This window comes from Patiria miniata, unplaced genomic scaffold, assembly GCF_015706575.1.
Source record: "Patiria miniata isolate m_02_andy unplaced genomic scaffold, ASM1570657v1 HiC_scaffold_7, whole genome shotgun sequence".
In the NCBI taxonomy this organism is placed as follows: Eukaryota; Metazoa; Echinodermata; class Asteroidea; order Valvatida; family Asterinidae; genus Patiria; species Patiria miniata.
This window is the reverse complement of record NW_024037074.1, coordinates 13,069,293-13,096,946: the sequence shown is the minus strand read 5'-3', so window position 1 is coordinate 13,096,946 and position 27,654 is coordinate 13,069,293. Positions and strand designations below refer to the sequence as shown.

Below are 27,654 nucleotides of genomic sequence, written 5' to 3'. Positions count from 1 at the left end.
TAAAGTGAACAGCAGAAATGAACGAGGTTGAACGTCGACTGCAGACAGTGGTCTTGCACCCAGTATCAATACCCAAGATCGCATACTACATATCGTTGAATTACGTTTTCGATTCTGACAGGGGAACAGACTGAATTTGGTGAAAGGGAAGAAAAATGTTGACCTGAAATTCTGTCTCAGGATGTGTCATCTTTTCTCCGAACCTTCCACCTTTTCCCTTTCCCTTTCAACCCAGCTAAATAAATGTCAGGTCAGAGAGGCCCGGCTCCAGCCAAGGTAGGCTTCGAGAGAATCCGAGGCAACATCGCTCTGAAGTTTTTAAGCGGGTGGTTCCGAGACCAGAGCGGGAGAGAAGTCGACGGGAACAACAGCAACAACAACAACGGTGAAGAAAGCACAATGCCCGGCGGTAGTCACAAAAGCCAAGACAGCCAGGGAACGAGTACGAGCTCTGCCTCCACGCAAGTCGTCTGCGTTTTCAGCTGCCAAAGTCCACACGATGCCTGCAACAAGGCCTACGTCTGCCTGCAGACGGCTTGCAAGAATGCCAACTCCACTAAACTCAAGCGAGTGGCATTCGAAAAACTGGACTTTGGCGAAACTAAAGTCTTGGATACATTTTACGGAGCGGATATCGTGGTCGTCGATATGACTGTCATGGTACAGCAGCGCACGCTGTTCTACCATCTCGGAGTGCGAGAAAGCTTTGGCATGGAGCGTAACATTGTGCTGTATTTTGACGACATCGATCCCGATACAACCTCGTCATTAGGTGTAAGTGTCAATTGCATTGCATATAAAAAATTTAGGCTATCCACCATACTTTTCCTTCGAAATGTATTGACTATTGTAGCAAAATTGTCAAAAATATTATTATTAAAAATTGTTAAATCATTTAACCAACTATTAATTAACTGAAATTATGTTAAAAATGAAGTGTATGAAAATTTGCTTTAAATTGGTTAGTTAAAATAGTTCATTTGTAGGCTTATAGGCTCCTAAACAGAATTTTAAAAAATGATGGCCGATTCAACGACCAAATTGTCAAATCCTTCAATTTTATCAACTCAGCCATTTGGCTTTGAATTCACTTTATATCTTTTTTAATTCAAGGCCTTTTTGTCGTTGCATTGCAATTATGGCGACCCAAGTGCAAACTGTCAGCACATTTAGTGTTTTCTGTTACACTTACAGGCACAGACTTATACACATTTCTAAATTATCAAAAATGTGATATTTTTAATGGTCATGTATGAATATTCATTTTCTCTCATGTCGCAGCAATCGTGCCATAGCTCCGGCTATCTCTTCCTACCCTACAAGATGAACAACGGCGATTGTTACGTCTGCGACATGGCCTGCGTCCGTCCCACTGCCGGTCCTGGGGGCGCTGCTGCTGCTGCTGCTGCTGCTGCAGGTGCTGACCTGCAGGACGCATCGCTGATTCATCAGCTCTGCCCTCCACTCACTGAGCGACTGCAGAAGATCTTGGAGGAAGTCCACATATCCAACAGGTAAAGTTGACCCAACACTACACTAGAACCATCCTAATCTTTCTAAGTCTTCTAAAATCTACCAAGATGTTTCAGAGGGGGTTTTTTTTGGGGGGGGGGAACACAGATTTTAAGTGTTGTAGAGAAAGGATTAAACCTAAATAAATTCAGTCTATTTGCAGTGGAGATTTGAATTAACATGTTTTTAATTGTTTTGCACAAGCTCATTGTATTTTTGTATATGAATGGATTGTAGAATTTTTGTGCACTTTTCGTTCATTATTGCCTTTTTTGTGTGGTTATTTTACATTTTTGGGGTTTACTTATTTATTTTTCTATAGGAGCAATGCCCGAGAAGTTCTCTTGAGCGACATACGTAAGGCGCGGACCAAATACAATGGAGCTGAGCTCGGCAGGGTAAGAACTTTTTAACTTAAAATTTGTTAGATCTTTTTACCTAGAATACACAATAAATATCATGTTTTATTTGTGGTTTGGCAAATTTGATATTTTGGAGAATTGTGCAAAAAAAAGGAAATGTAAGAAAATTTTAGCTTTAATATTAATTTGCCTCGTTTCTCCTAGAACAAAAGATTGTGACACTTTTTCTGAAATATTTCATTGCACAGATTGTTTTTAATGTTCTGTTTAAAATCAGCGTGTGTAAAATATAGATATATCTTGACAAGTTTAACTGTTGCCGCATCCAGTAAAGCATTTTCCAAGTGATGGGATGATGACCACATCACATGCAACAACTTAATACAATTTACTTTCCACATTTCTGATTTGATCTTAAACACCTGGGCTCAATCTCATACAACTGCTGAGCTGAATAATATTGCTTACAAAATTTTTGTGCTAAGCAAAAATCAGCTGAGAACCAGTTACATGCAATACACATCGCATGGCATTTTGGCTGGTAAACCATTTTTGCTAAGCAGATATTTTCTGTGCTTAGCAAACTGCTGTGGTGAGCATTTCTATGAAAGTGGAGCTGCTAAGCTGAAAAAATACTGCTTACCAGATTTATGTGCTAAGCAAAAATCAGCCGTGTACCAATCACAAGCAGTATAAATTGCATGGTATTTTAACCGGTTACCTAATTTGCTAAGCACATAATTTCTGTGGTTAGCAGCTTTTGTGAAATTGGCCCCGGTTGAAATGATTTGAACCAAATGCCACAGCAATACTGCAATCAGTTTATGCTGTGGGATTCAGTGAAGACAGACATGATGTGATATACAGAGCATTAGTCACGGTGTGTGAGTAATGCACTGTCGGTCAGAGTAGATTATACACCGCGATATCCATGTCATATGTCAGCACATAATGAATCTATCCCTGGTAAATTGGGTAATTCCATTCCAAGGTTCTGATATTAAAGATGAATTTTTGAGGCGTCATCTTCGCACTGAACGACCAACAGTTTTCCTTGGAAATGGTTAAAGGGCCCATGTAATGTAATGTTTTTAATGCAACACTTGAAAATGCACCTTTGTGTCCCATTTTATCCCTAATTTTCAATTTTTATTTTTGCCATTTTTAAGGGCATTTTGGTGCCTTTGTTTGGGGTTTTAATGCAAATTTCCATATTCATGAACAAAAGTGTGATGTTATTTTAGGCAGAAACCTCAATGTTAACAGCTGTTTCAGCACCAACATTTGTCAGAATTTTGGATATTTTGCTGTCGTAAAATGTCTTTTCTTTAGTGATTCGTTGTTGTTTCAGTACACGAAAGTAAGCCAATGAGCAGGTTTTCTCACAAATGCTTTCAATGAGCAAATTTTGGATTCACAATTTGAACAGAAAACCTCTAAAGTGAACAGTGTCTTCCTGAAATGACATCACAGCAACAGCTCCCTCATTTGTCTGGAAAAGCATGGAAACTGTTAAATATTTAAAAAAGTGAATTTTTCAATAAAATTAACCAGAAAGGAAAGTCAAATAGTTCTCGTACATTTCAGAGAAGTAGAAAGTTGCACAGAATATACATGTTCCCACTTCCCAAGTAAGATTCATGTCATGAACCCTTTAATCCAAAGTTGCAGTGAAATGCTATGGCAACTTGCACAGGAATTAAAGACTAAATACTTTATCAATATGAGTATTCACGTTTTTTATTTAATGATAAAATTATTTTACATCTTATAAAAACTGTACTTGTAAAATATAATTTATGTCAATTCATTCACAAGTTATCCACAATACATACATATGTACCAGTACATATGTACTTAATAGTGTTTTTTTTTGTAGGTAGCAAAATGCTGGAAATAAATATTTATGTACCAGCATTTTTCCAAAACGATAACAGTGATTACGGTTTAACCGAAGAAAGATTAAAATTTTGAGGCTTTGTGTCAAGTGTACAAGGGTTTGGGGAATGCACTTTGTTGGAAAGTTGGTTATGTTGGTTGATCAGGTTTATTATTGGCTAGTAATGCTTGTTGGTTTTGTTGTGTCTGTTAGTTGGTTGTGTCTGTCTGTTGGTTATAGTTGATTATCATTGTTTTCTTGATTGTCTGTTAGTTGGCTATCTATTAGTTGTTTATGTGAATTAGTTGATTAACTTTGTTAATACTTGTCGGTTGGTTGGTTATCTTTTTGTTTGTTTTGTCTGTTAGTTGGTCAAGTTAAGTAGTTGTTATCTCTGTTTACATGTTTGTCTGCTAGTTGATTATCTTTGTGAGTTGGTTGTGTCTGTTAGTTGGTTATGGTGAATAGTTAGTTATCTTTGTTTACATGGTTGTCTGTTAGGTGGTTATCTTTTTTGGTTGTGTCTGTTTTTTGGTTATATTTGTTAGTTTCCTACCTTTCTTTTAATAGTTGGATGTCTGTTAGTTGGTCCTGTTAGTTGGTTCTGTCTTTTAGTTGGTTATGTTTGTTAGTTGGTTATTTTTATAACTGGTTAGTTGTTTGTTGGTTGTATCTGTTAGTTGTTCATATTGATTGATTACATGTACGGTGATTGATTAGTATGTATGTATGTATTTTTTGTTTATGAATTATTCATGCAAATTTGAAATAACATAGTATTCGCTTCCAATGTACCTGTATACTCAAACAATTGCAACACAAAACAATATGTACACAAGTGTATGATTCACCTGTATCTCCATTCATAATTGAATAAATCACCTGTGTATAACATACCCTGTTGACCCGCATTCTTACTGTGATAAAAGTCACCAGGACACTTTTTGGAACTGTCCGTAGGAAACAGGATGCAACCTTTAGAAATAATTGAGTGGGTTTTGGAAATCAAAAGGTTTTGTTTGGCCAGGTCAGTGAAATCCTTGAGTCAAAATATCTGCAAAAAAAAATTACATATCTCCATATGTTTATATGTGTGGTGTTTGGATGAGATGTAGTGTAGGCCTAATTATGTTCATGGATAGGTGAACCGGGCATGTTGTGTCCAAGAATGTGCATCTGCTGTATGGTGAGTTGAAGAATTTAAGCATTATGTTTGTCAGAAAACTTGGTTGTAGTGAGGATGTAAAAGCTACATAGGGGTCAAGATCTGCTCAACAAGTTTTCTCTCATAAATTTACTACACATGTACGTGTACAATGGAGCAGATTTTCTGTACATGTATTTGTTTTACGCTTTGACATGTGACATATTGGTTGTCAAAATTGTACACGTTTCTGGCAGTTAAAACCCTCGAAAATCTCCAATAAAGGTAGAATTTACAACTTGTTTTATTACTGTTTTTGTAAATGAAAACATTACTTGGCACATACATGTATAATATTTCTTGGAAAAAAAGTGGCGACACATTGTTGACGGTTGACTCTTTTGTCGTTGCACAAAACACCAAGGGCCCTGTCTGCTGTAGTTCTTTTGAATGTGTGCATTGAGGCGTTGAATGTAGTTTGGCATGCCCTGGATTAATACACGCTGAAGACTATTTTCATGTTTCAGCAGTCGTAGTGTGATTAGATATGCATGCAGACGCAGTAAACAGCTATTTGCACACATGGTACTGGCATTATTGCACACGAGACTAGTCATGTATAAAATGCATGTACCAAACCGTCTGAAATAGGTCGGAATTAACCAGAGTTTATGGTTAAGGTCCATGCCTCTTAATCTTGAACATTGGGAATGAGAGAAACTGGCAACATTTACATCCACATTAACGTCCGCACTCATTAGAAAGTGAGACTTTTTTGATATCAAAATATGCTCCTTTTAATTGGAAAAATGAAATCAGTGAAAATGTAAGCTTATTCGTAGCATCAGGTTTTTGCTTTGTTCTAAATACTCCTGGGTTTTTGTTACTGTCTTTAAGGGAAACGAATTTGATACCAAAAATTTATGTGGTACAGAAATAACTGCACGTAACTGCAGAAATGGAAATTGTTTTTCTACTAAAGCTAGCCGTTACAACAACTTTTCTACTTGCGTAAAGCGATGTAAAAAGTTCAAGCTGTAGTGCAAAGTTTTCTGCTTTTTAAGGCCTAATTTCATGGCTCTGCTTATACCGTTAACCAAAAAATCACTGCTTACTGTTGGAGAAAATTCTGCTCTCACAGTTAGCATATTTCACAGGTTGGCGAGGAATTTGGGCTTCTGTGCATGCAAACATCCCATAAGTATTAAAGGATTCTGTGATTACACTAGTTACAGGGTTAGCGCAGAATTTTTCTGCTAGTGCTGTTAGCATAGAATGGTGATCGTACATCTAAGCATGGAAATCCGTGGTAAGCAAAGCCATGAAATTTGCCCCCGGTCTAAACAGTATGCCCATTTCAATTTCACATGTAAATCTGCTGATAAAATATTATAATAATATTATAATTTTTCTTTGGAATCTCAGGAGCTGGCCGCTCTGAAGTCACGCATGGACGAACAGCTGTTGCTAACCGGAGACATTGTTCACCAGTTCCTGTTGTCCTACCGCGAAATCCAGGTAATCTAAATTTTCTCTTCTTTGTCATACATCAATGGCCATTCTACCTTTCTTGTAAAAAACCCAACAAATAACCACAAATAACCACATAAACACAACCGTCAAAAAATAACCACAAAATCCGTTTTCACGGAACCCATGATATTCGTTGTAGTGGGATATTATGATCTACCAATTCATTTCTTGGGCTAAGCACATGATTTTAAGCACAGCAAAAGGCACGCTTACCTTGGAGGAAAGATTTCTTAACTTAGTGATGTTACACTAGAAATCTCCATGTGCGCGCGACCGTTAGTAACATACAGGCCTTGAAATAGTGCTTAAGGTTAGCACATTGTTGTGCTATGGTTAGCACAAAAATTTGCTTAGCAGCTCTTAAATATCTGCTTAGCAAAATCCGGTCACCAGCCAAAATGGCATGCAATGCGCACTGCTTGGGACTGGTCCCCTGCAGATTTGTGCTTACCGCATAAATTTGCTTAGCGGTATCTTCTGCTTATCAGCTTCTAGAAACCAGAAATACAGGTCAGAAACCTTTTAATGAAATGAAGCCTCAACACATTAAAAATCTAATTGAAATGCACACCACTGCGTGCTGGGCGACAGATTTGTCATGCATCGCTGCTTTTAACAGTGGGAAGTTAAGGAAAAGATATGTAGAGAATGACACCCTTTCTTTGTCATGGTGATTGTAACTGACACCTGTGGAATTAATTGATACAGCAGGTGTTTTGTTGGGGGGGGGGTCTTTCGAGACAGGTTGCTGCACCCAGTGATCCTGCTGATCATGTTGGGCCAATGAGTTTTTCTGCTTAAAAAAAAAAAAATAATCAGAAATGTTTTCCACATTTCCTAATGCAGCAATTGTCAACTAGTATTGGCCTCAAAAAATGGTCAAAAAAATTTTGAGAGGGACTTCCAGTTCTAAAACAAATCCTGCTTATTTTCCCAAAGTTTTAGCTGAAATGGGAAATTATTGACTTTTATCATCCAGTCTCAAAAAAATGTCGATGGAAATTTATAGAACTTAGATTTCATGGGTTCTTCTGAGTGAACCAATTTTAAAAAAAAAATGTTTAATTGCTTTGTAACTTATTGACTTGAAATTTAATCTACAACTTATTCCCCCTCCGCCATTTTCTTGATTGCGGTCGTCAGGATTACAATTCCATGGTGGCGCTAGTTGAAGACATCAAAGAGTTGGCCAACGACAATGTCACGCAGAAGGCCGCCATCACACACCTCTATGCCTTTGCTCTCAACCGGTAAGTTGATTTTTATGCTCATCTCACAGTGATTTTGATTTTGGCAAGGTTTAGAATTTTAAGCAAGACCATTAGCTCATAAATCCATCTGAGATCTTTACGTTGGTGCACACTGATACATTGCAGCACATGATATTGTCCAGATTAATCAATTGTGTTTTAGGTATTATAAAGCATATACACATGCAAACCATATGACTGGCTACTTCAAACTTGGACGTTGTATTTGTTGCCGCCATATGAATATGTTTTATGCCAAATACTTGTCAGCTTTCAGCATGAGTGCTAGGCTGCTGTTGATGTGGATCATGTCACAAAATCGTTGTACATGTTGTAGTAAATTCAGCGCAGAGAGAAAACCCTTTTTTCTTTACTATTTTGTAGTTTAGTTGTCATTTTATGTTCTCTTATTTTTTTTTACAGGAGAAAAAAGCCAGGCGACAGAGAGAAAGCACTGAAAGTCATCACTTTTGTAAGACGCAATAAACTTTTGTATTTTATACTTCACTGTAAAGCCAATTTTAGCAATATTTAACCCTAACTTTGCTGAACCAAAAGCCCATAAGCCACAAATTCATAAGCCAAAAATAAAAGTGCATTTGTGATATAAGTTACCCTTGTCCGTATTAACCATTTGATGTTACCGTCGGCCTTTAATAATAATAATGATCAAAGTGCTTTACATTATTATTACCCCTGATCATTGGGCCAGTTGAACATTCCAAATACCGTCTCAGCTCCCTGGGGAGTATACAGCTCGATGTAGCCTGTTAGGTGCAAGGAAGCTAATTCAATCACAATAACCATCTCTGCCCTCACAGATACCCATTTACTCCTGGGTGGAGAGAAGCAATGAGTGACAAAGTGCCTTGCCCAAGGGCACACGCACCATGACCCCAGGCTGGACTCAAACCCACAACGTGCAGCTTTACCCGCAGACCACGAAGAGTGATGTCATTGTCTCTGAATAAAAAAGAAATTATTTGTTGATTGCATCTCTGCTGTTGTCAAATTTTCCAGGCATTGAAGAAGCGTGAGAACCAGGTTCCCGACATGTTCTGCCTGTGTGGACGCATCTACAAGGACATATACACGGAGACTAACTATGAAGACTGTGAAAGCAGAGACCAAGCCATACACTGGTTGGTGGAAAAATACTTTCATATTAAAAACTTTGATCTCGGGGCATTTCCAGTGTCACAGACATTACAAATCAGACATTTTTTTGTTCTTTGAAATCTCAGCGAATAAATCTCAAAATGTATTTATCAAATCTTATACGTCCATCATCTAGCAATGGTCAAGGAGATAACAGACTAGGCGCTTTGGATCATTTCTGAAGGTAAAATGATAACTGCTCAGCATGATTGTCTGATTTTATTGCTTCCTTGTCAGGTATCGCAAAGGCTTTGAGGTTCAACCCAACGAGTACGCGGGCATCAACTTGGCAACGCTCCTGGTTCTGTCTGGAAAGGACTTCAGCAAGTCCACTGAACTTCAGAAAATTGGTAAGTCTAAGACGAATCTTCACTGTGGAGGATTTTGTAGGATTTGTCGAAGGTAGAGCATATTCGTTATTACTTTACACAGGGCTTGATACTCTTGAAAGTAAGAAATACAAAGAATATTTAATATGCCATTGTTGGTTTTTTTTCAAAGATTGACTTTGGAGGATTCAGGACAGTTTCTAGGAAACTTGAAGAGTTGTGGTAAAATGCTTGAAGAGTTGTGGTAGCAGGAGAAACATGACATGGCATTTCTTATTATGATGGAATTTTGCGTCGGATGATTTTTATTGGTTGCGGTACTCGCTCGACCCCCAGCAAACTCGATGGTCGAGTGGGAAGACGTCTGCACTAGTAAGCAGGAGGTCATGGGTTCGAGTCCCATCCGAGTAAGCTTGTGAAATTTGTCTCACAAACCCTAGGACAACACTGAGTATTTATAGTGTTTATAAAAATCACGTCAGTGAAAGGCCAAACTCAATTTAAAAAAATGGCATTTCTTAGTGGGCAGAACCAATTATTTTTCTTTCCCTAGGAATGACGTTGAACAATCTCCTTGGCAAGAAGGGCAGCCTGACCTCCTTACAGGACTACTGGGATGTTGCCACCTTCTTTGAGATCAGCGTTCTGGCAGGCGATCTGGGCAAAGCCTGTCAGGCGGCCGAGTGCATGTTCAAGCTCAAACCTCCCATTTGGTAAGAATTGTTGTCCAAACTTTTTTAGCATTTTCTGACGCCTGTTCAGACTGTCGTTTCGGGTCAATCCAAAACCATTTCGGTTTCAGGCAGGTGAATTTTATGAATTAATTTCTCATTTATTATTCTCTTACATTTGTTCCGAACGATTGCAGTGGACGATTTCTTGACGTAGTCGATCCTAACTGTTTCAAACCTCAAATTTTTCATGAACTCAAATCAAATCTTTAGATTGATGTGGTGTGGCAAAACTCTGGAACATTCTAGCGCACTTCAAACTGTCTGAAACAGGTGTGAAGAATTTCTTTAAAACTGTTGGAAAAATGTCCCCCGAGAAAGGTCCTTAGTTTGCTCAATTCTTACGCAGGTATCTGAAGTCGACACTGGGAAACATCAAAATGATCAACAAAGTGCGACTAGCCAACACAGACAGTAATCCCACCAGAGATCAAATGGTAAGTCTAATTTTTTTTGGACCAAAATATTTGATATCTAATGCCCATCCTTTTTGTAATTCAGTTGTCATTATGTCATGTATTGATCATTTAAAAAGATTGCTCAAATGTATTTATTGTTATCTTTTCTTTTTTTTTAAGCTGTTTGATTTTTGGCTGGATTTCTTCGTCGAGGCGACCAAGGAAAATACCACTGACGTCCGTTTCCCGGTAAGTCAAACAGTTTTCAAAGAAACACTAGTTAAAGTCCCTACAAGCTGGAAAGTTCCATGCTGTTAATGCCTCTAGGTATATTGTCTTGCCGCAAAAAAAAAGTTCTCACATTTCAATACTTTTTTTATACAAAATTGTAAAAAATTCCCCGTGTTTTTTCTTGATGTTGTTGCAGGTTCTCGTTCTTGAGCCCACCAAAGTGATGAAACCCAGCTATATCACCATCAACAAAGACGACCAGGATTCTGAACAAAAGGTATAAAAATCCTCCTTTTTTTTTTTTCTTTCCAAAGTTAACAGTTGGAACAACATCTAACGTTGCAGCAGTTGAATTCCTTCTGGGCAAGTTCAGCGTTATGTAATAACCGTGACTCAGCTGTGAAGAGCTCAGTGAATAAACCTGAAAATGTATTTTTCAAATCTTATACATCCCTCGTCTAGTAATGGTCAAGGAGATTGCAGACTAGGAGTTTTGGATCATTTCTCTGAATCGTTAATTAGATATCATGGTGCATTGGCTCTGTCACGGACATTACACTTCCTTTTATAATTCTGGAACTGCCTTTATACAAAGACTGTTCTTTGAATTAAAGCTCAAAGTTTCTTATTCTTTTTTTCAGTCTCTGAGGCTGTGGCATGTAGGTGTTCCAGAGGGCTGCAAGGTAGGATTTTTAGTGGTTAACATTTTGTCTTGGGAATTTATTCTATTTCTTGACAAATTGCATCATTGTCAACAAATTAGACTTGCTTGCTAAATGAGAATTGAATGAGCAGTTATAGCTGGACTGGCGATGGCTTAGAACTCCGCTTGTTGCTTTTTACAAAGTGCTAATAATGAAGTCATTTTTGTTTGTATTTTTTGCCACAGGGCATCAGTGAGTGGTTGTTCAAAGCCCAATCTATAAAAGGAGTCAGGTGGGTTTTTCAAACATTTCTCTATCAGTTAATTAGTCCCTCCGTTAATAAAGTAATCAATCCCGTAATCAGTTTATCTAAATCAGGCAATCAATGAAATTGTTTATTGCTTGATCAATCCCTCAATCAATTTATCAATCAATCACTTTGTTAATCCCTAATAACTTAAGAAATTAATCCTCAATTACTCGATCAATTCATTATCGATCACTCAATTGATCAATCAGTGCCCAATCAATCAATATTTAAATTCTCAATTACTTGATGAAGACCTCAATAATCAATTTATCAATCACTTCAATCATTCAATCAATAAGTTCGTCAATCAATCACTTATTAATCAATCAGTTAATATCCAATAAATTAATTCATCAATCCTTCAATCGATCAGTTGATCAATCAATTAATCAAGTATTTATTTGATTAATTGATTTGATCCCGCAATCAATCAATTTATCGATAAATCTCTCAATTTGATCAGTTTTAATCAACATATCTTCAACCGACCATATCTTCTTTACACAGTCTGTACAAGCGTGATGACCGCTGTGTCTTCCTCTACGTCCAGCAGAACTCGGACGACTTCCAACTCTTCTTCTCCTCACTACACCAGAGACAAAGGTGAAATTGTTGAACAAATCTTAAAAACAAAAAACTTTTTGTCTTGATTTGAATCCTGTCCCTTCTTTATTCTCTCGTTGTTTCTCAGACAGTCTGTTTATTGCACTTTCTACACCCATTGTCATCTGAATAAATTGTGAATTTTTTTCGTTTCAGTTTTTATGAGCTGGCGAAAGAGATCATCGCAACGGCGCAGGATGCGTTTGTTGGTGAAATGGATTCTGATCTCTCCAGTGAGCCGATTCAGGTAATGAGCTCATTAATATGACTCAAACATTTCAAAACAAAGTGAGTAACCTTCAGTAATTCTGTGTGGATGTTGTGATCTCTCCGCCTGTGAGTATTTTGTCACAAGCTTAGTCTCAGTTTTGCAGTACTCGGCACTGAGTTTTTTCATCGTACTCATACTCATCAAATGTTCTCAACTACATCTCACTTATAGTACCACTCATGCCGAGACTATAGAGTTGCTCAAGAAAAGGAAAATATTCTCATCCCACTCAGAAATGATTAACTAAAATCTCTTCAGGATATAAAAGCTTAACTAGTCGGTTGATAGTCAAGTAAATTTCAAGACAAGTATGGGAAACAAAATACTCTGGTAAGACTAACGAGTCGTTGAACGCTTATCTCTGATTTCAGTTTGAATACGAGTACAACGAGAAGGGGGAAAAGATGTTGCTGGGCCGAGGCACGTACGGCGCCGTCTTCGCAGCCAGGGATACCAGGACACAGGTCCGCATGGCAGTCAAGGAGATCCCCATCAGAGATATGAGGTAGGTTCCAATCCAACCTGGTGCTTCGTTGTCCTTGAGCTAGACACTTTACTGCAATCTCTTTTGTTCTGTGTGATAGAGCAAGTACCAGTGAGGGTAGATTTAGTGGTGGTTTTGTTTTTGGTTACCAGTTCCTCGGGTAGGTTAGAAAGTCTTTGTCGCTTGTGTCCTCAAGCAGACTACTTTACTGTAATTACTTCTCTCCTCTCAGTATAAAATAAGAACCTTTGAGAGCAGAGGTGTCCATTATGTGAGGTTGATCGCTATTGCCTCAGGTTGGTTAGAATCCAGACAAGGAGTCTTAGTACTATGTGTCCCCAAGCAAGACATTTTACTGCAATGTCTTCTCTTTAACTTTGAATGAGAAGGAATTTGTACCAGATGGATTTGCTTTGGTCTTTTGTTTTCAAGGAGGATGTCTTAACAATATTTGACTGAAAGTAGTTTATGAAAATTGGAGTCTTCTGGTGGAGATGAAATAGTAATTATAATTGTATTTGTTCAAACAGAGAGTAGTTGTGTGTTTTGGGTTTTTTTTTACGCATCCTCCATCCATAACAATTGGTTTACACTGCTCAAAACCTTGAGGATGTGAAATGTCTTTTAAATCTATCCTCATTCTCTTGTCTTGCTTCTTCCTCAGAGAGGTCCAACCATTACATGAGGAGATCCTCCTGCATTCCCGTCTCAGCCACAAGAACATCGTCAAGTACCTAGGCTCTCAGAACTGCGATGGCTTCTTCAGGATATTCATGGAACAGGTCCCTGGAGGTCAGCACAATATTTTGAACCAAAAGAAAATTACAAATTTGTCAGCATTTCATTGAATTTGTTTTGAATATTTTTAAAGGATCTCGACTATGAGCTCCGTGCGCCACCGAAAGAGGGCAGGGCGCCCATTTACCTAGCAACGACGTCCCATGGGCGGGACATTTCGCTGGTTGACGCGCACCGTTCCTTGTGTGTGACGCACGTACACCAGGTGATTTGTACTCGGATACACGCAGTGGCCGCGCTTCACGGCAAAATATTGCAGTCAGGCAAGATGGCGTCGGTCGGTCACCCCCAACTGTACTTCCTTTGCCGGTGAGGGGGTATGTGTGAACGGAGCGGATACAAATCAAGTTGGCAGACGACTCAGGTTTTTGTCATCGGTGATTTTTTTTTCTTTTTTCAGGAAGCCTTTCGGCCCTTCTCCGGTCCAAGTGGGGTCCTTTGAAGGACCACGAGGAGACAATGTCATTCTACACTCGCCAGATTCTGGAGGGACTCAAGTATCTGGTAAGGAAACAAGAACTTTTGTAAAATTGTTCAGGAGTGTTAGAAAAATTTAGAGTCGAAACCGCAGTCTGAATTAGACTTCGAACTTTAAAATAATACAGGTTTTGGGAATAGACAGTTTTATATATATTTTTAAAATTATTTTCACAGCATGACCAGAAGATCGTCCATCGCGACATCAAAGGAGACAATGTCTTGGTGAACACTTACAGCGGTGTCGTCAAAATCTCTGATTTTGGTACCTCCAAGAGACTGGCTGGTATCAACCCATGCGCCGACTCATTCAAAGGTAAGGGAACCAGTGATTGAGTACACTGGTACCAGGCAAATGAATCTAGTGATGGTAATGAGTGTGGAAACCAGCTAAACTCTCATGCAGTTACTGTAAAACCAATCTTCTCCTGCATGAGAACCATGGAAACATAGTAATGGCACCAGCTAGGGTCACCTGATCACTTTGGACCAATCAGATTGAGTGAATTAAATCCACAGTGCTAGTTTCATCAAACCAGTGTTCCAAACTACTGTCGGCAGTCGATTCACACTGTTTAGATTTCAGCACGGAGTTCTGATAAAAGATGAAATGGACTGCAACTCGTTCTAATTTTTTTCCCTTCAAATTTCACAGGTACCCTGCAGTACATGGCACCAGAAGTCATTGATAAGGGCATCAGGGGGCACGGCGCAGCTGTGAGTACCAGTTAATTTAGCATAAATATGTTTATTCATGAGGCAGTAGGCCACACGCATATGACAACCTCAGTGAAAATATTGATCAACGGATATTTTTTTCAAATATGATATTTTCTGTAATTGCAGAGATTTAAAAAGAAGTAACATATTTTTTGTTTTCTTTGTGATAGGCGGATATCTGGTCGCTTGGATGTACCGTTGTCGAGATGGCAACTGGAAAGCCACCATTCATTGAGGTAATTCAAAATATTGGTGCTTTGCGGTTGATTCAGAATTCATTTAAATTCATCAATTGATTATTTGTTTGTTTTGTTTGCTTGTTTGTTTATTTTTGATTGTTTGTTTCTTCCAGCTTGGTTCTCCGGAGGCAGCCATGTTCAAAGTGGGCTTCTACAAGATCCACCCTGAGGTTCCTGCCTCCATGTCAGAACCGGCCAAGAAATTCATCCTCAGGTAAGCTCATCCTCGGTAAATTTGTGGAACTACTTCATCCTCCCTGATCTCTCAAAATACCATGAGAATTATGGTGCACATTTTTTTTGTCTTGGGCAGATGTTTTGAGCCAGATCCAGAGAAGCGGGCCACGGCCGTCCAGCTTCTGAACGATCATTTCCTGATGAGGCGGAGAATATCGCAGCGCAGCGCCGCCGCCGATTACAAACATGACCGCAGTATATCAGGTCAGTAGAGGTCATTGGATGCGACCTTTCAACTCTGACCTCTGTAAAGTCAGTACAAACTTTGTGTTGACAGCATTTTGTGATGACCTTTGATGACCTTTGATATCTAAATGTCCTTTCAATCCTTACCTTTCTTTTTCATATTTTACCCGTTGCCTCTTGACATTGGAATGGATATCTAAACATACATGCACCACCATTATTCCTGTCTTTTATCCCATTTATGTGTGATCTTTAAAAAATATTGTGAATTCCACAACATTTTGTGACATTAAACTTCATATTGTTTTCTGTGACCTTTTAGACTATTTAAGTGAAGATTTTAAAAGAAGTACTGCCTGAGGTTTAAAAAAAAAAAAATCACCTTTTTAATTTTTTTTTTACCTTACTCAGTCTTTATTTTAACAGTTTGACTAAAAATCCTGTCTGAGTGCGTCCTGTTTGAAAATGAGATCAGCATGACAATGGCATCGTCATTCAAGCATCACTTTTCCATTATAATCAAATTCACACTTTCCTGTTCTTTCTGTCTTGTGTGTCTCATTGAATCGTGCAGAACCTAGCGCCTTTAAACTTGATCCCGGTAAGCCTTGTGAAAATGTTTCTCAAACAAAATCTGTCTTTGGGAAAAAGAAACGCATTGTGCTTGTAGCTTTCTGTTTCTAAAGCCTTTGAGTTTTTAGCTTGAAATTTCTTTCAAACTTTTTTAGCTTTTCATTTTAAGTGAAATTTTAATGAAAATTGAGTTCACCTTTTGAAAAATTTGCAAGAATTGATATTCTAAATTTCATTTAAACAAAATTAAGATTCTAAATTTCAGTTTCTGCTAGTTTTTGGTAGTTTTCAAATAATAAACAGTCTCTCACCTAACAAACTTGAGTTCCATTTAAAATTGATAACACTTTTAACAGTAGTTACGTTAGGTTTTAGAAAAAAATTGAATGAAATTGTAGACAAAACAGCTCGCATTCAAAATCATTTGTGTTGATCCAGACATTTGTCAATTTAAAGTTCCCAAAAATTCGAAATAAAACTTCAAATTGGGCTTGAAGCCCCCTTATTTTTTGTTTATGAGCCCTACAGCAGGACAATTTGAATTTGATTTTTTTTTTGTAAGTTGTGTGTTAGAAACATGTATTGACGTTATTTTCAATAGGATATGGATCGAATACTATAGAAAATATAGCGACTGTTGCTATCAAATGTTTCCCCGTGCATGTAACTACCAATCACTGTTCAGAATGTGTTAAGTTGAATGTGCACCCCAGAATGCAATATGCTTTGTCTTTATTCCTTTGATTTTTATTTTAGTATGGTACTCTTTTGTGTCCGACAGAGCACTGATATTTTGTGATGGTATTGTGCTTGTGAATGCATGTAAGCATGTGGTACCAGACTCTCACTCTATCGCTGTTGGCTTCTGACTTGTAGTTCAGGTCAAAGGTCAAACAAAACTCAGAGATTTCTTCTAAGGAATAAATTCTTCCTTGTTTCACTTCAGAAGACTTCAACTCTTGTTTACTTCAACAAAACTTTTCTGGATTTTTTTTTTTTTACATTTTCTCAAATTATATAATTGTTAACTAAATAAATGCCTTCTTGTTTTAATTTGTTTAATTTTTGTTATATTTCTGCAAAAGTATTCTTGAGTTTTTTTTAAAGCTTTTGTCAAAATGTTTTAGTGTTAACTTTCTTGTAAACAATTCTTTTGCAGTTCCTGCCCTGAAGTATCGTACCAACAGCAGGCCTGAGTCTCCCATCCTCGGTGCTCTGTCAGAGTCGGCATCGGCCATTCCCGTGGACTTTGACGTCAAGTGAGTACATTAGGCTGTGGCCATCTTGGACATGTCCCCTGACTTGCCTTGGTTGAGAATCGCACTGGTCATGAATGGCACCATTCTATAACAGCTCAAAAGGAAACTGCTCAAATTTTGCATGGAAATGATTAAAACTCATCAGCCCTTTATACACATACGCTTACGAAATGTCTCTTTTTGCATGATTTTCCAACAAGCATGGGCGTTTTTTTGTACTGAAGTATTCAAAATCTTTTTCACTGCCTGCTCTCTTAAAACAGACCTTTGCTGTGTTAAACCACAGTCATAATTCTATCAAAAAAAACAACAACAATTATTGTGAATTTAATCACGACACATAATCAAAAGAGGACAATTTCAAGAAATTAATACACTTTGTGAAAATACATTAACAAGTTTTGTGGTTTATTTTAAAAAGTTTTGAAAATGGATAAAACCACAGATTGAATAACAGAAAGATTGTGTTCCAATTAAATGTACTCTGACTCATATCCCAAGTTTAATTAATCAGGCTTTGCTGAAATTGTTAATCTCTCATTGAAAATTCTATGTAGTTAATTTAGTTAAATCTTTTGCAAAGCTGAGTTGCCGATTGCAGCTTAAACAAGAAAAAAAAGTCTCAAATGCTGCACCATCTTGGTCTAGTTCCAAGAAGTCCACACAAAGATGAAAATGCAGTCAGTTACATCACAGGCACCAGACTCTTTTTATTATCTACCTCGATCTGAGCTCGATAGGTGATGGCTTTAACAAAAGGAAAAAAATCAACATTGCTGCCAAAAATGACGGTGCATGCTTTCGTTTGACTAACTTTGGTTTGGCGGATTTAGTGCACCTTCGATTTTGAAACATTTTTAACAAGGTTTTTTTTTTCTGGTATGGTTTTGGCTATTGTGCTTCTATTGCATGCTGACTTCTTCTGATGTCTCTTGTTTAACCTCACCCAGATCGAAACGTCGGTCAATCGACATGGTGTCACCAGGGTATGTGATTGGTCAATTTTTTTCTAACTTGTTGCACCGCCCTGCCATCCTGCCCAATCCCACCATTTTTCGTCTGCTCCCTAAATCACCATAAATTCCACCACTTGTCAGTTCATCACTGTTTACAAAGTAGAGTATTTCTGACTGTTTTATGATTGGCAATGTCTATTTGATTCATAAGATGGAAGTTTTGCGTCGTTTTTTAAAAATTCAATATTGGGTTGTGCCCAACACCAGTGTATTACTCAAGCTTGTCCCGAGTAATTGCGAGAAAAAAAAATCACAAGACTGGAAACCCAGCCAACATACCCTAAGAAGCTCGATGTCGAGTGGTAAGACCTCTGCACTTGTAAGCAGGAGTTGTAGGTTCGAGTCCCACCCGAGCAGTTTGTGATTTTATTCCTCACAATCTCTCGGGATAGATGTATTTAGTGTTTACAAAATACATCGATGATGGACGAAACCCTTTAACGAATTTCTATTTTATTTGCCAGTATATTTTATAAGATGGAATTGTATTTTAAGTGAGAGTCTGAAGATTTCAAAAAATAGCTTATGTTTGTTTTTAGATTTGTGATACGGTTATGTTTACTATAACTCTGACCTTCAAGTTATCCTAATGTTTCCGCTTGGATGTAGATAAACTTGGTATTACACCAACTGTCATAAAATAGGACATCACAGGTTGTGATAGACATTTTGAGGTTTTGCCCCTAAATATTTACCAGCCAAACTTTGTAATGAGTTTGTGTTAGATTTGAAGGCGAAATGTTTGCAAAGCATATTTTTTTTTAAATTGGTCTGTATTCGTTTCCCCTCGCTAAGTTATTACATAACGTTTGTTTGCTTCATTAACATACATGAATGATTTTGTTTGTTTGTTTGTTTGTTTGCATGATGGCATTTCCCCCATTCCGTTAGATCCCCGAGCAACTTCCTTGAGGTGCCTAGTGTGAATATGTTTGAGGGGTAGGTGAATTGTGATTGGCTGGCTCGGTTGTCTGCTGTGTTGTGATTGGTCTCTTGATTGGTAGCAAATATATGATTGGTTGTATAAATTTCTTTGCTTTTTGCTGATTGGTTGTAGATGTTGGTTTTCGTTTTTGGTCACTGACTTGGTAGCAAGGATACGATGGGTTGTTTTAATTGCTTGCTTTGTGCTGATTGGGCAGTTTGTAGATGTTGGTTACTTTTGATTGGTCACTGACTTTGTAGCAAGGATGTGATTGGTTGTTTTAGTTGTATTGCTTTGTGCTGATTGGGATATGAGTAGATGTTGGTTCCTTTATAGTTTTGTTGGTAGTTGTGATTTCCGCTCTGTTCTTATTGACATGCTTCAATTTTTTTCTGCTCAGCGTTTATGTTTTGGATTTTAATTTCTCTTTCCCACGTTTTTTTTCAGAGTAATTGTTTGTCCTAGCATTATGATATTGTTTAACATAATTAACTTGCTAACTTGTGCATTGTGTCTTCATAGCATCTCAAATGCCAACTTAACCCATATGGGAGGTAATGTAGAATTAGTCTAACCCAGAAGGCGAAGGTTGGTTAAGTTAAGCTCATACATATAAATAAATTAATCTGTTTGTGTTTACCGTTTTTAATTAATCTGTATGCACCCAATGACTTGATTGTATTTCACACTTTGTGCACCATTTCATATCATATAATGATATGTAGAAGTCGACCTAAATTTGAAAAGAAAACATCGAAATGAAAACTGGGTTATTTTAACGGATCTTTTATTAACCATCTGTCTGTCTTACAGGTCAAGTGAAGACAGCACGGCCGAGACGCCCACGACCCCTGACCGGGGCAAAGGTCACGGGTTCTACATGCTGCGGAAAGACAGCGAGCGCCGCCTGACCCTGCTGACTATCCTGGAGTCGGAGCCGGACAAGATTGTACAGCGGTGGATGGGCAAACTGCATGCTGGTACCCCGCCAACCAAGATTACCACTGTAAGTTGCATTAGTTTCTACACGGGTAAATTTCCGAACCCAAAATGGGGGTGGGGGGGGGGGTGGCAATACAATATTTAGGTGGTTTTTGTAGACAGGTTTTTTTTTAATTCACTTTTTAATTGTCAGATTTTTTCAGCAATTTCAAAGAATATAGCCCCAAAAATGTGTGTGCTTTGAAGAAGATATTCAGTAAAATGTTTAAAGAAAAAACCAACAATATTTTTAATTGGGGTGAAACGGGTGAAATTTTGCAAGCAATAAAAAGAATGGAAATAATGCAATGCTACACCAAGAAGCTTCTTTCAACGCATTGTTGAGTATGCAACAGGCCAGATGTACATCGAGAATACCACAGATTTCTCTAGATTTGTACTCGTTTTTGTTTTTGGTTTCCTAGCTGCACCTCGGCATCCTCATGTCGGGCATGGCACAGTACATCAAGACCAGAGAGAGAAAATTCATCAGCGAAGCCATAGGTGAGCAAAACCAAGACACTTGAACCTCTCCAAGCACTACATATCATCCTTTCAGAGGTCAAAAGTTAGAGGTCAAGGATCTGAGGTCAGATGCATTCCAGTTGCATTGATTGCTTTCCCTCCTCTTGGTCGGTCAGCCGGCCGGCCCGGCTGGCCGGCAGGCAGGCAAAAGACTAGCCTTTCATATTCAGCAAAAATACAGAGACATTTGCACGTTGCAATTGCAGCCTTCCAAAGTTTAGCAATTCTATATTCAATCGTGTAACTTTTCCTCGGATCAGCTGATCTCCTCATTTTTCACTTCACACTAATGTCATTAGAATTGGAAAAACACTGTGCACAGTCTTGTAAAACTTGGAATTTACTAATTCTTTTATTACTTCCCAGTTGTATGCAATGTATATTGAAATGATATTCTAATGATAAAATTTGTAATGAATATTGTTCTGTTTGATTTACCGCAGATGAGTTGAAGATGGAGTTGGACTATGATCACGTGGCCCTTGGAGAGATACAACTAGCTTTGTACACCTTCCTGGATACGGTAAATAGTTTCAAAAATAGTTTGAAATTTTTTCATTTTTTCACCTTTTTTTTTTTTTTTTTTTGGGGGGGGAAATTTTTTTTTTGGGGGGGGGGGAGGGAAGAGGAGCTTATGTTGATAACTCTGAATTCATTTGTAAATCCATCAGAATTTAATGTTTGATTTTGAAGAATTTAAGACTGTTGAGCCTGGTTTACGGTAAATTGTTAGAATTTCTTTTAATTTGGTGTGAAGGACATTGTGAGTACTGTTATAATATTTCGGAAAATTTATAATAAAAATATGAAAAACAAGTGTTATTATCAATGTTATTGACTTTTCTTGCGATGTTTCAGGTTGTGGAAATACTGAAGCAACATGTCAACAACATCAAACCACACTGGATGTTTGCATTGGATAACCTGATCAGGGACAGCGTACAGACAGCCATCACGATACTCTCCCCTGGTGAGTGGTCTGTTTGTTTGTCTCTAGTCTGTCTGGCTGTCTGTTTGTCTGCCTGTTTATCCCCAGACAGCATACAGACAGCCATCATGATACTGTCCCCTGGTGAGTGGTCTGTGTGTTTGTCTCTAGTCTGTCTAGCTGTCACTTTGTCATGGTGTTTGTCCCCAGACAGCGCACAGACAGCCATCACGATACTGTCCCCTGGTGAGTGGTCTGTGTGTTTGTCTCTAGTCTGTCTGGCTGTCTGTTTGTCTGCCTGTTTGTCCCCAGACAGTGTACAGACAGCCACCACGATACTCTCCCCTGGTGAATGGTCTGTTTGTTTGTCTTTAGTCTGTCTAGCTGTCTGTTTTTGTTCATCATGCCAGCATGAAAGTCTAATTCTCAGTTAGCACATTATTAAAAATACAGATGGTGTAGTCATACAGGTCAAAAAATTCAATGAAAATAAAATTAATTGAATAATAGCAGTGTTACTTAAAATACAGTAAAAACCTCAAAACACACAAAATGGACCACGTTGATCGCAACAAAAACAAAGCCAATATATTGTGGCTATCCCAAACAACAGACTGTTTTATTTTGCCTTTTTTCCCCCGAGGCCAAACGAGGCCAAGCATTATCAAAACTCAACTCTGACATAGTTCACATCCTGTTGATATCTGATTGTCACCTCCACTGATATTTATCTGAAATCTCCTGATTTCCCTCACAACTTCCTCTTTCCTCTCTGGTCTCCCAGTTATGTGACCTTTGACCTCGCCGGTAATCACGCTTGAGCGCTCGCTTGTATCACCCCTGTGGTTTTCAGTTTCTTTCATATCTGTGGCTGGCTGTGGAAACTGACACACAATAGCCACACATGTAGTTAGGTATTTGCAGTTGTTAGATGTGTAGATGGCTTCCTACTTTGTCGATGCGAGCGATGTAAACAAGCGGGATATCAATGATCCGTTTGGGTGTAAAAAATCCAAGAATGGTAGGACCTTTCTTGTGACATTATGTGTTTTTATGACCAGCTTCATATTTTTTTCGGCAGAATTTTCTGGTTGTATATAGTGATTTTGAAAATAAATCACAACTGTAAAGATTTACATATCATCAGCATATTGTCCTTGGCAACTTTTGCTTTGATTTTGCTGGAGCAGGTTACATGATTGACTGTAGGTCACATGATTGACTGTAGGTCATGTGATTGACAATAGGTCATGTGTTTGACAGTAGGTCATGTGATTGACAGCTGGTCACATGATTAAGAGCAGGTCACATGGTTTACATTTGGTATCAATATATGTGTTTGTATAGTTTTGTTTTGTGTTTGCATTTTTTACCTGCTTCAATTTGTAAAAATCTGTTTTGTTCCAGCTTAGTATGTAATCTGTGATTACTGAATGAATTTTTGGTGTAATTTCAATAATTCAATTCAATTCAGTTGACATTTATTTAGCACTCTCCAATAAACCAATACAAAGTCGGATAATGTAAATACAATACAGTTATATTTAAACAAGCGATTACAAATGTGAAGGTAATTACCACCAGAAAAAAATAATGCTTTAATTGAATCTAGTTATTTAAATTAAGATTAATAGCAAGCGAAGTTGAGAAAGAGTAGAATAGAAAAGGATAATAAATTTGTTCTGTTACCATGACAACAGACTTGGGCCACAACATCGCGCCCAATCAGCCGCCCCACCAGGACCAGACGGACCACGCCCACCACCATCAGTATCACCACGAGGAGGAGGGCGTCAACACGTCGGGCGTGTCCACACTGAGCTCCAGTAAGTCCCATGAGCGGGATCTATTTATGGAGCGGGCGTCGGCCACCACCATGCAGACCGAGTACAGGAAACTGGTGCAGGAGCAAGGAAGGTGGGTTGTAGACTTCATGGAACTAATAAGCGTAGGAATATGCTGAGCAAAAACAAACCATTTCTAAGCAAAAAACAACAATAAAATTGTTTAGCAGATACATTGTTTTGTGTGAAAATCAAATTTTACAAAGCAAAAACAAGAATTTGTAAAAACCAAAATTTGCTTAGTAAAAAAATTAATTTGCTAAGTAAAAATGTGAATTTGCTAAGTAAAAACGTGAATTTCCTATATAAAAAATGTGAATTTGCTAAGTAAAAATGTGAATTTGCTAAGCAACAACAAATATTTGCCTAGCAAAAACAAAATCAAAATTGAGGTGCAGGCAGGGAGTTTTACTGCATTTATCAAAATGTAACCTGACTTTGAAATGTTGAATTTGTATTTTTTCTTGCCTGGATTTGTTGTCCTTTTTCTAGGCTACTCAGTGACCTTCTGGAGGTACAGCGGACGCTCAATGACATGCTGGGAGGTCAGGTCAGGACAGGTCGTGAGGTCGTCAATCACATGAGGTCAGTCAGGTTTCCTTGGATAGTACTAAGCCTTGCTTAAAGGGAAAATACAACATTTGCAAACATCAAAAAATAAAACTACCAAATCATTTTGAAATACCTTGCTTGACTGTTAGTGAATGACAGTGTAAAGCATCCTGTAAAATCATGGCACCTGGTATACTGTCATTTTCAAGAAAAGTGGTATTTTTGTATCAATTTCCAACGCTGGCCGGCCGACCAGCGTTGGAAAAAACTGGCTTTTTTTCAAATACTGGCCCCAATTGACTATCGCACTTGTTTGCAATCGATTACACACCTATGAACGGGTACAAGCCAGCTAGAATGGTTCCCTGACCTTACAATTCCCCAATGTATGTAAACTGCTCTGTTTCTTCTTATATGGAGTCAGGGAACCAGACTACAGGAAAATGATTGTTTTTCTTAGTTTTTATAGCATTTTCGAACCCAAAACCTCAAAAAAGTCAGTGTAACTATATTTGCTATATATTTCCAACCCCCAATTCCATCCATTTCTGAAAATTACAGCAAAAGCAAATGATGTATATTCCCTTTAAACAACTTTGTTCACTGCTGCTGAATCCAAAATTGTCTGCTGAACCTAACAAGATGTTAAAAATTCATTGTCAACTGTTGCATTCGACAGTACTGCGGCTGAAAAGAAGAAAGATTTTTTTTAATGACAATCTTCTTACTTTCTCTCTTTTTTGGCCGTGTTTTTCAGGGAGGATGACCATGCTGGACTTGAAGGAAGAAACAGTGGTAAGCAGGCAGTTATTTGTGCTCAAATCAACTTATTAAGCATATTTGTCATTTTTCTCAAAACGTATGAATTGTACAGGCTTTTGACTTGCTCCATCAAAATGAGGATTAAGTCCCAAATATTGACCCTAACCTTCCCAAATCCTCCAAAATCCTCTTTGCAAAATGGAGGATTTTGCAGGATGAGGCTATATGGAAAAAAATGTGTGTCTGATTTTGGGGGATGCACTGTGTCAGGGTCTTAGGCCGGACCTTGTGTTGTTTATTCTCAGCCATGCATAAATTTAGGCCTAGATTATACTTGAAATCCTCCACACTGCTCCAGGATGTCACTGGCTCTGCCTCAACATATTGACAGTGATTGCTGGAGGATTTTGCTAGATTGAGGCAGTAGTGGTCACCCCTCCAAGGACCACATTCAAGAAATAATGGAGGATTTTGCAGGATTGAGGCTGTATGCAATTTTTCATTGGAGGCAGTTACGGATCTTGCAGGATTGAGGTTGCTTCCTAGCAAAAATGCCTAGGGAGTTAGGGTTAAGTTAAAGATTTTACCAAGGGATTTTGCAAGAGTGTGTGCTAACAAAGCTGACACTTCTTCTGAATTTCAGGTGGAGGTGAGGATGAGACTATTGCTGAGGAGCAAGGAGACCAGGAGCTGATTGAGTGGCTCCGTAGCCTCTCCATTGATGAGCACAGCATCGGAAAGGTATCAAGTAAAACTGTAATTTCTTCACATTGTCTACTCTTTACTGGGCCCCATGGGAGACCAGTGGATTCCACTGAATGGGCTACCCAGTTCAAATAAGAAATAAAAATAAATAAGTAAGTTCATGGCTTTGCTAAGCAGATGTGTTCATTAGCGAGAGTAAAATGACATATTTGGGCAATTCCGGCGTTATGAAAGGAGGTGTAATGTCCGTGACAGAGCCAATTCACCATGATATCTAATTAATGATTCAGAGAAATGATCCAAAACTCCTAGTCTGTAATCTCCTTGACCATTACTAGATGATGAAGTATAACATTTGAAAAAAAAATAATACATTTTCAGGGTAACTCACTTGGCGTATGCTTGAATTGCCCACTTCAAAACCAGAACTTCCTGAAATGCACTTAGCATGCTTAGAATCCAAGTGCTTGATTCAGCTTTGATGTATCGTTTGTCATGTTGCATTGAATCCCTTTTTTATACATTTCACAATGTGTGAGAATTCTTTTTTTATTAATTTGACAGTTTGTGAGAGAGACCTACACCCTTGAAGTTGTCCAAGACATGATGACGAGAAAGGATCTACGGCACATGGGACTCAAGTCAGTCCAACTTCCCTTTCGTTTTTATATATTTATTTATGCCATCTTCCATCTTTTCTCCACAATTTTGCTGTAAATGTTTATATAACTTCATATAACAGAGGGGGTCCGCTCATAAGTCCGACGCCTCATAAGTCCGACAAAATCGCATCCCCCAACCAAATAAAGGCCCATAAGTCCGACGCCTCATAGGTCCGACGCCTCATAGCTCCGACGCCTCATAGCTCCGACGCCTCATAGGTCCGACGCCTCATAGGTCCGACGCCTCGTACGCTTCGTTTTTCCAGTGTCGGACTTATGAGGCGTCGGACTTATGAGGCGTCGGACCTATGAGGCGGAATAAATAAATGTTATGCCTCATAGGTCCGACGCTTCATAAGTCCGAAATTTCGGACTTATGAGGCGTCGGACCTATGAGGCGTCGGACTTATGATACGGCCCCTAACAGAGCTGTCATCCATGACAAAATGACAATGATTTCAGGTTAAAAACGTAATGCCAAGATGTTTTTGTAAGGATTTTACTTTTGCATCAGAAAAAAATCAATTCATTGTCCTAAGAAGTGATTGAAAATGGCAATTAATAATTTAAAATTAATATTATTATTTATTTTTTTGAAGGGGAGGTGTACAGTGCCGAATCTGGAATGCTATTCAGAAACAACGGAGAGACCCATCGTAGCCCACTGCAACTTGGTCAAGAATAAAACTGTAAAGATTGTGTAAATATATCCCAAATTGTGAATAGAAAAAAAAAGATGTTAATCTATCTGTGTGAGAAACTCCTTCCAGAATTTAGACTTAAAATATAAATAAATAAAAACAGACGCTGCCATCACAATTTGAAGCCAATTACCTGCGAAATGAATACCACTCTTCAATAAAAAAATCTCTGTAAATAAATAAAAACAAATGTATCTTTTATTTGTAAATCTAAAATCATGAAATCTGAGTGATTTTCGGTTTTAATCGAAGCAGTACATTTTCTAGTTTGTTTATCTTTGCGACTACTGCCGTTGTCGGTTCATAAAAATCATGAAAATTTTAAACAAAATTCCAATAAGTTTGGTCAAAAATTAAGAGACAAGAACCCCCCTTTCAGTATGCTAGTTCCTTTCATAGTCTAGAATATGATGGAGTGACTGGGAACCAGTCACACAGCGCCCTCTTAAGTTTGATAATTGCAAAGGTCTGTGGGGCAGACCACATAACAGGCCATTAATTTAACCCCCAAGATTGTGCGAAAAATCATATTAAAACTGGAGTATTCAAGACTGTTAGGAATAAAAATTCCACAATGTGTATTTTTTTTTGTACAATACGTTTTCCTTTCAGAACACCTCATCTTTCATATTAAACAAATTATGTCATTTACAAAATCTTTAAATTTCTGTAGATTTTTATACTGCTGCATAATTTTTACTCCAGTCCTTGAAAAAAAAATAACA

General features: G+C 38.1%; 1 protein-coding gene across 5 annotated transcripts; it reads left to right on the top strand.

The window, feature by feature from the left end:
* The first annotated feature begins 12 nt into the window (after nt 1-12).
* LOC119746253 (mitogen-activated protein kinase kinase kinase 15-like) lies at nt 13-27,571 on the top strand. 5 transcript variants are annotated; one of them, XM_038223086.1, is made up of 38 exons: nt 13-774; nt 1,282-1,514; nt 1,835-1,910; nt 6,323-6,415; nt 7,574-7,680; nt 8,104-8,152; nt 8,701-8,822; nt 9,076-9,188; nt 9,721-9,880; nt 10,248-10,335; nt 10,477-10,545; nt 10,724-10,804; nt 11,169-11,210; nt 11,417-11,463; nt 11,989-12,084; nt 12,241-12,331; nt 12,727-12,860; nt 13,504-13,631; nt 14,038-14,141; nt 14,292-14,430; nt 14,770-14,831; nt 15,005-15,070; nt 15,187-15,287; nt 15,387-15,514; nt 16,071-16,097; nt 17,229-17,328; nt 18,279-18,314; nt 19,236-19,283; nt 20,083-20,275; nt 20,676-20,754; nt 21,219-21,298; nt 21,634-21,745; nt 23,404-23,620; nt 24,040-24,132; nt 24,857-24,894; nt 25,505-25,602; nt 26,131-26,207; nt 26,828-27,571. In XM_038223086.1, exons 1-38 carry the CDS (start codon nt 244-246, stop codon nt 26,886-26,888), a joined length of 4,119 nt encoding a protein of 1,372 aa, XP_038079014.1. In that variant the 5' UTR covers nt 13-243; the 3' UTR covers nt 26,889-27,571. The 5 variants fall into 5 exon arrangements, with proteins under 5 accessions (XP_038079014.1, XP_038079016.1, XP_038079018.1 ...); XM_038223088.1 differs by lacking the exon at nt 19,236-19,283; XM_038223087.1 differs by lacking the exon at nt 16,071-16,097 and having other exon boundaries at nt 14-774.
* Nucleotides 27,572-27,654: the final 83 nt, after the last annotated feature.

Excerpts from the sequence above, each read along its gene's own strand:
- LOC119746253 (XM_038223086.1), top strand. The coding sequence starts at position 244 with ATGTCAGGTCAGAGAGGCCCGGCTCCAGCCAAGGTAGGCTTCGAGAGA. Across the intron at positions 11,464-11,988 it reads CAATCTATAAAAGGAGTCAG|TCTGTACAAGCGTGATGACC; the intron begins GTGGGTTTTTCA and ends TTCTTTACACAG. Across the intron at positions 18,315-19,235 it reads ATCGACATGGTGTCACCAGG|ATCCCCGAGCAACTTCCTTG; the intron begins GTATGTGATTGG and ends CCATTCCGTTAG.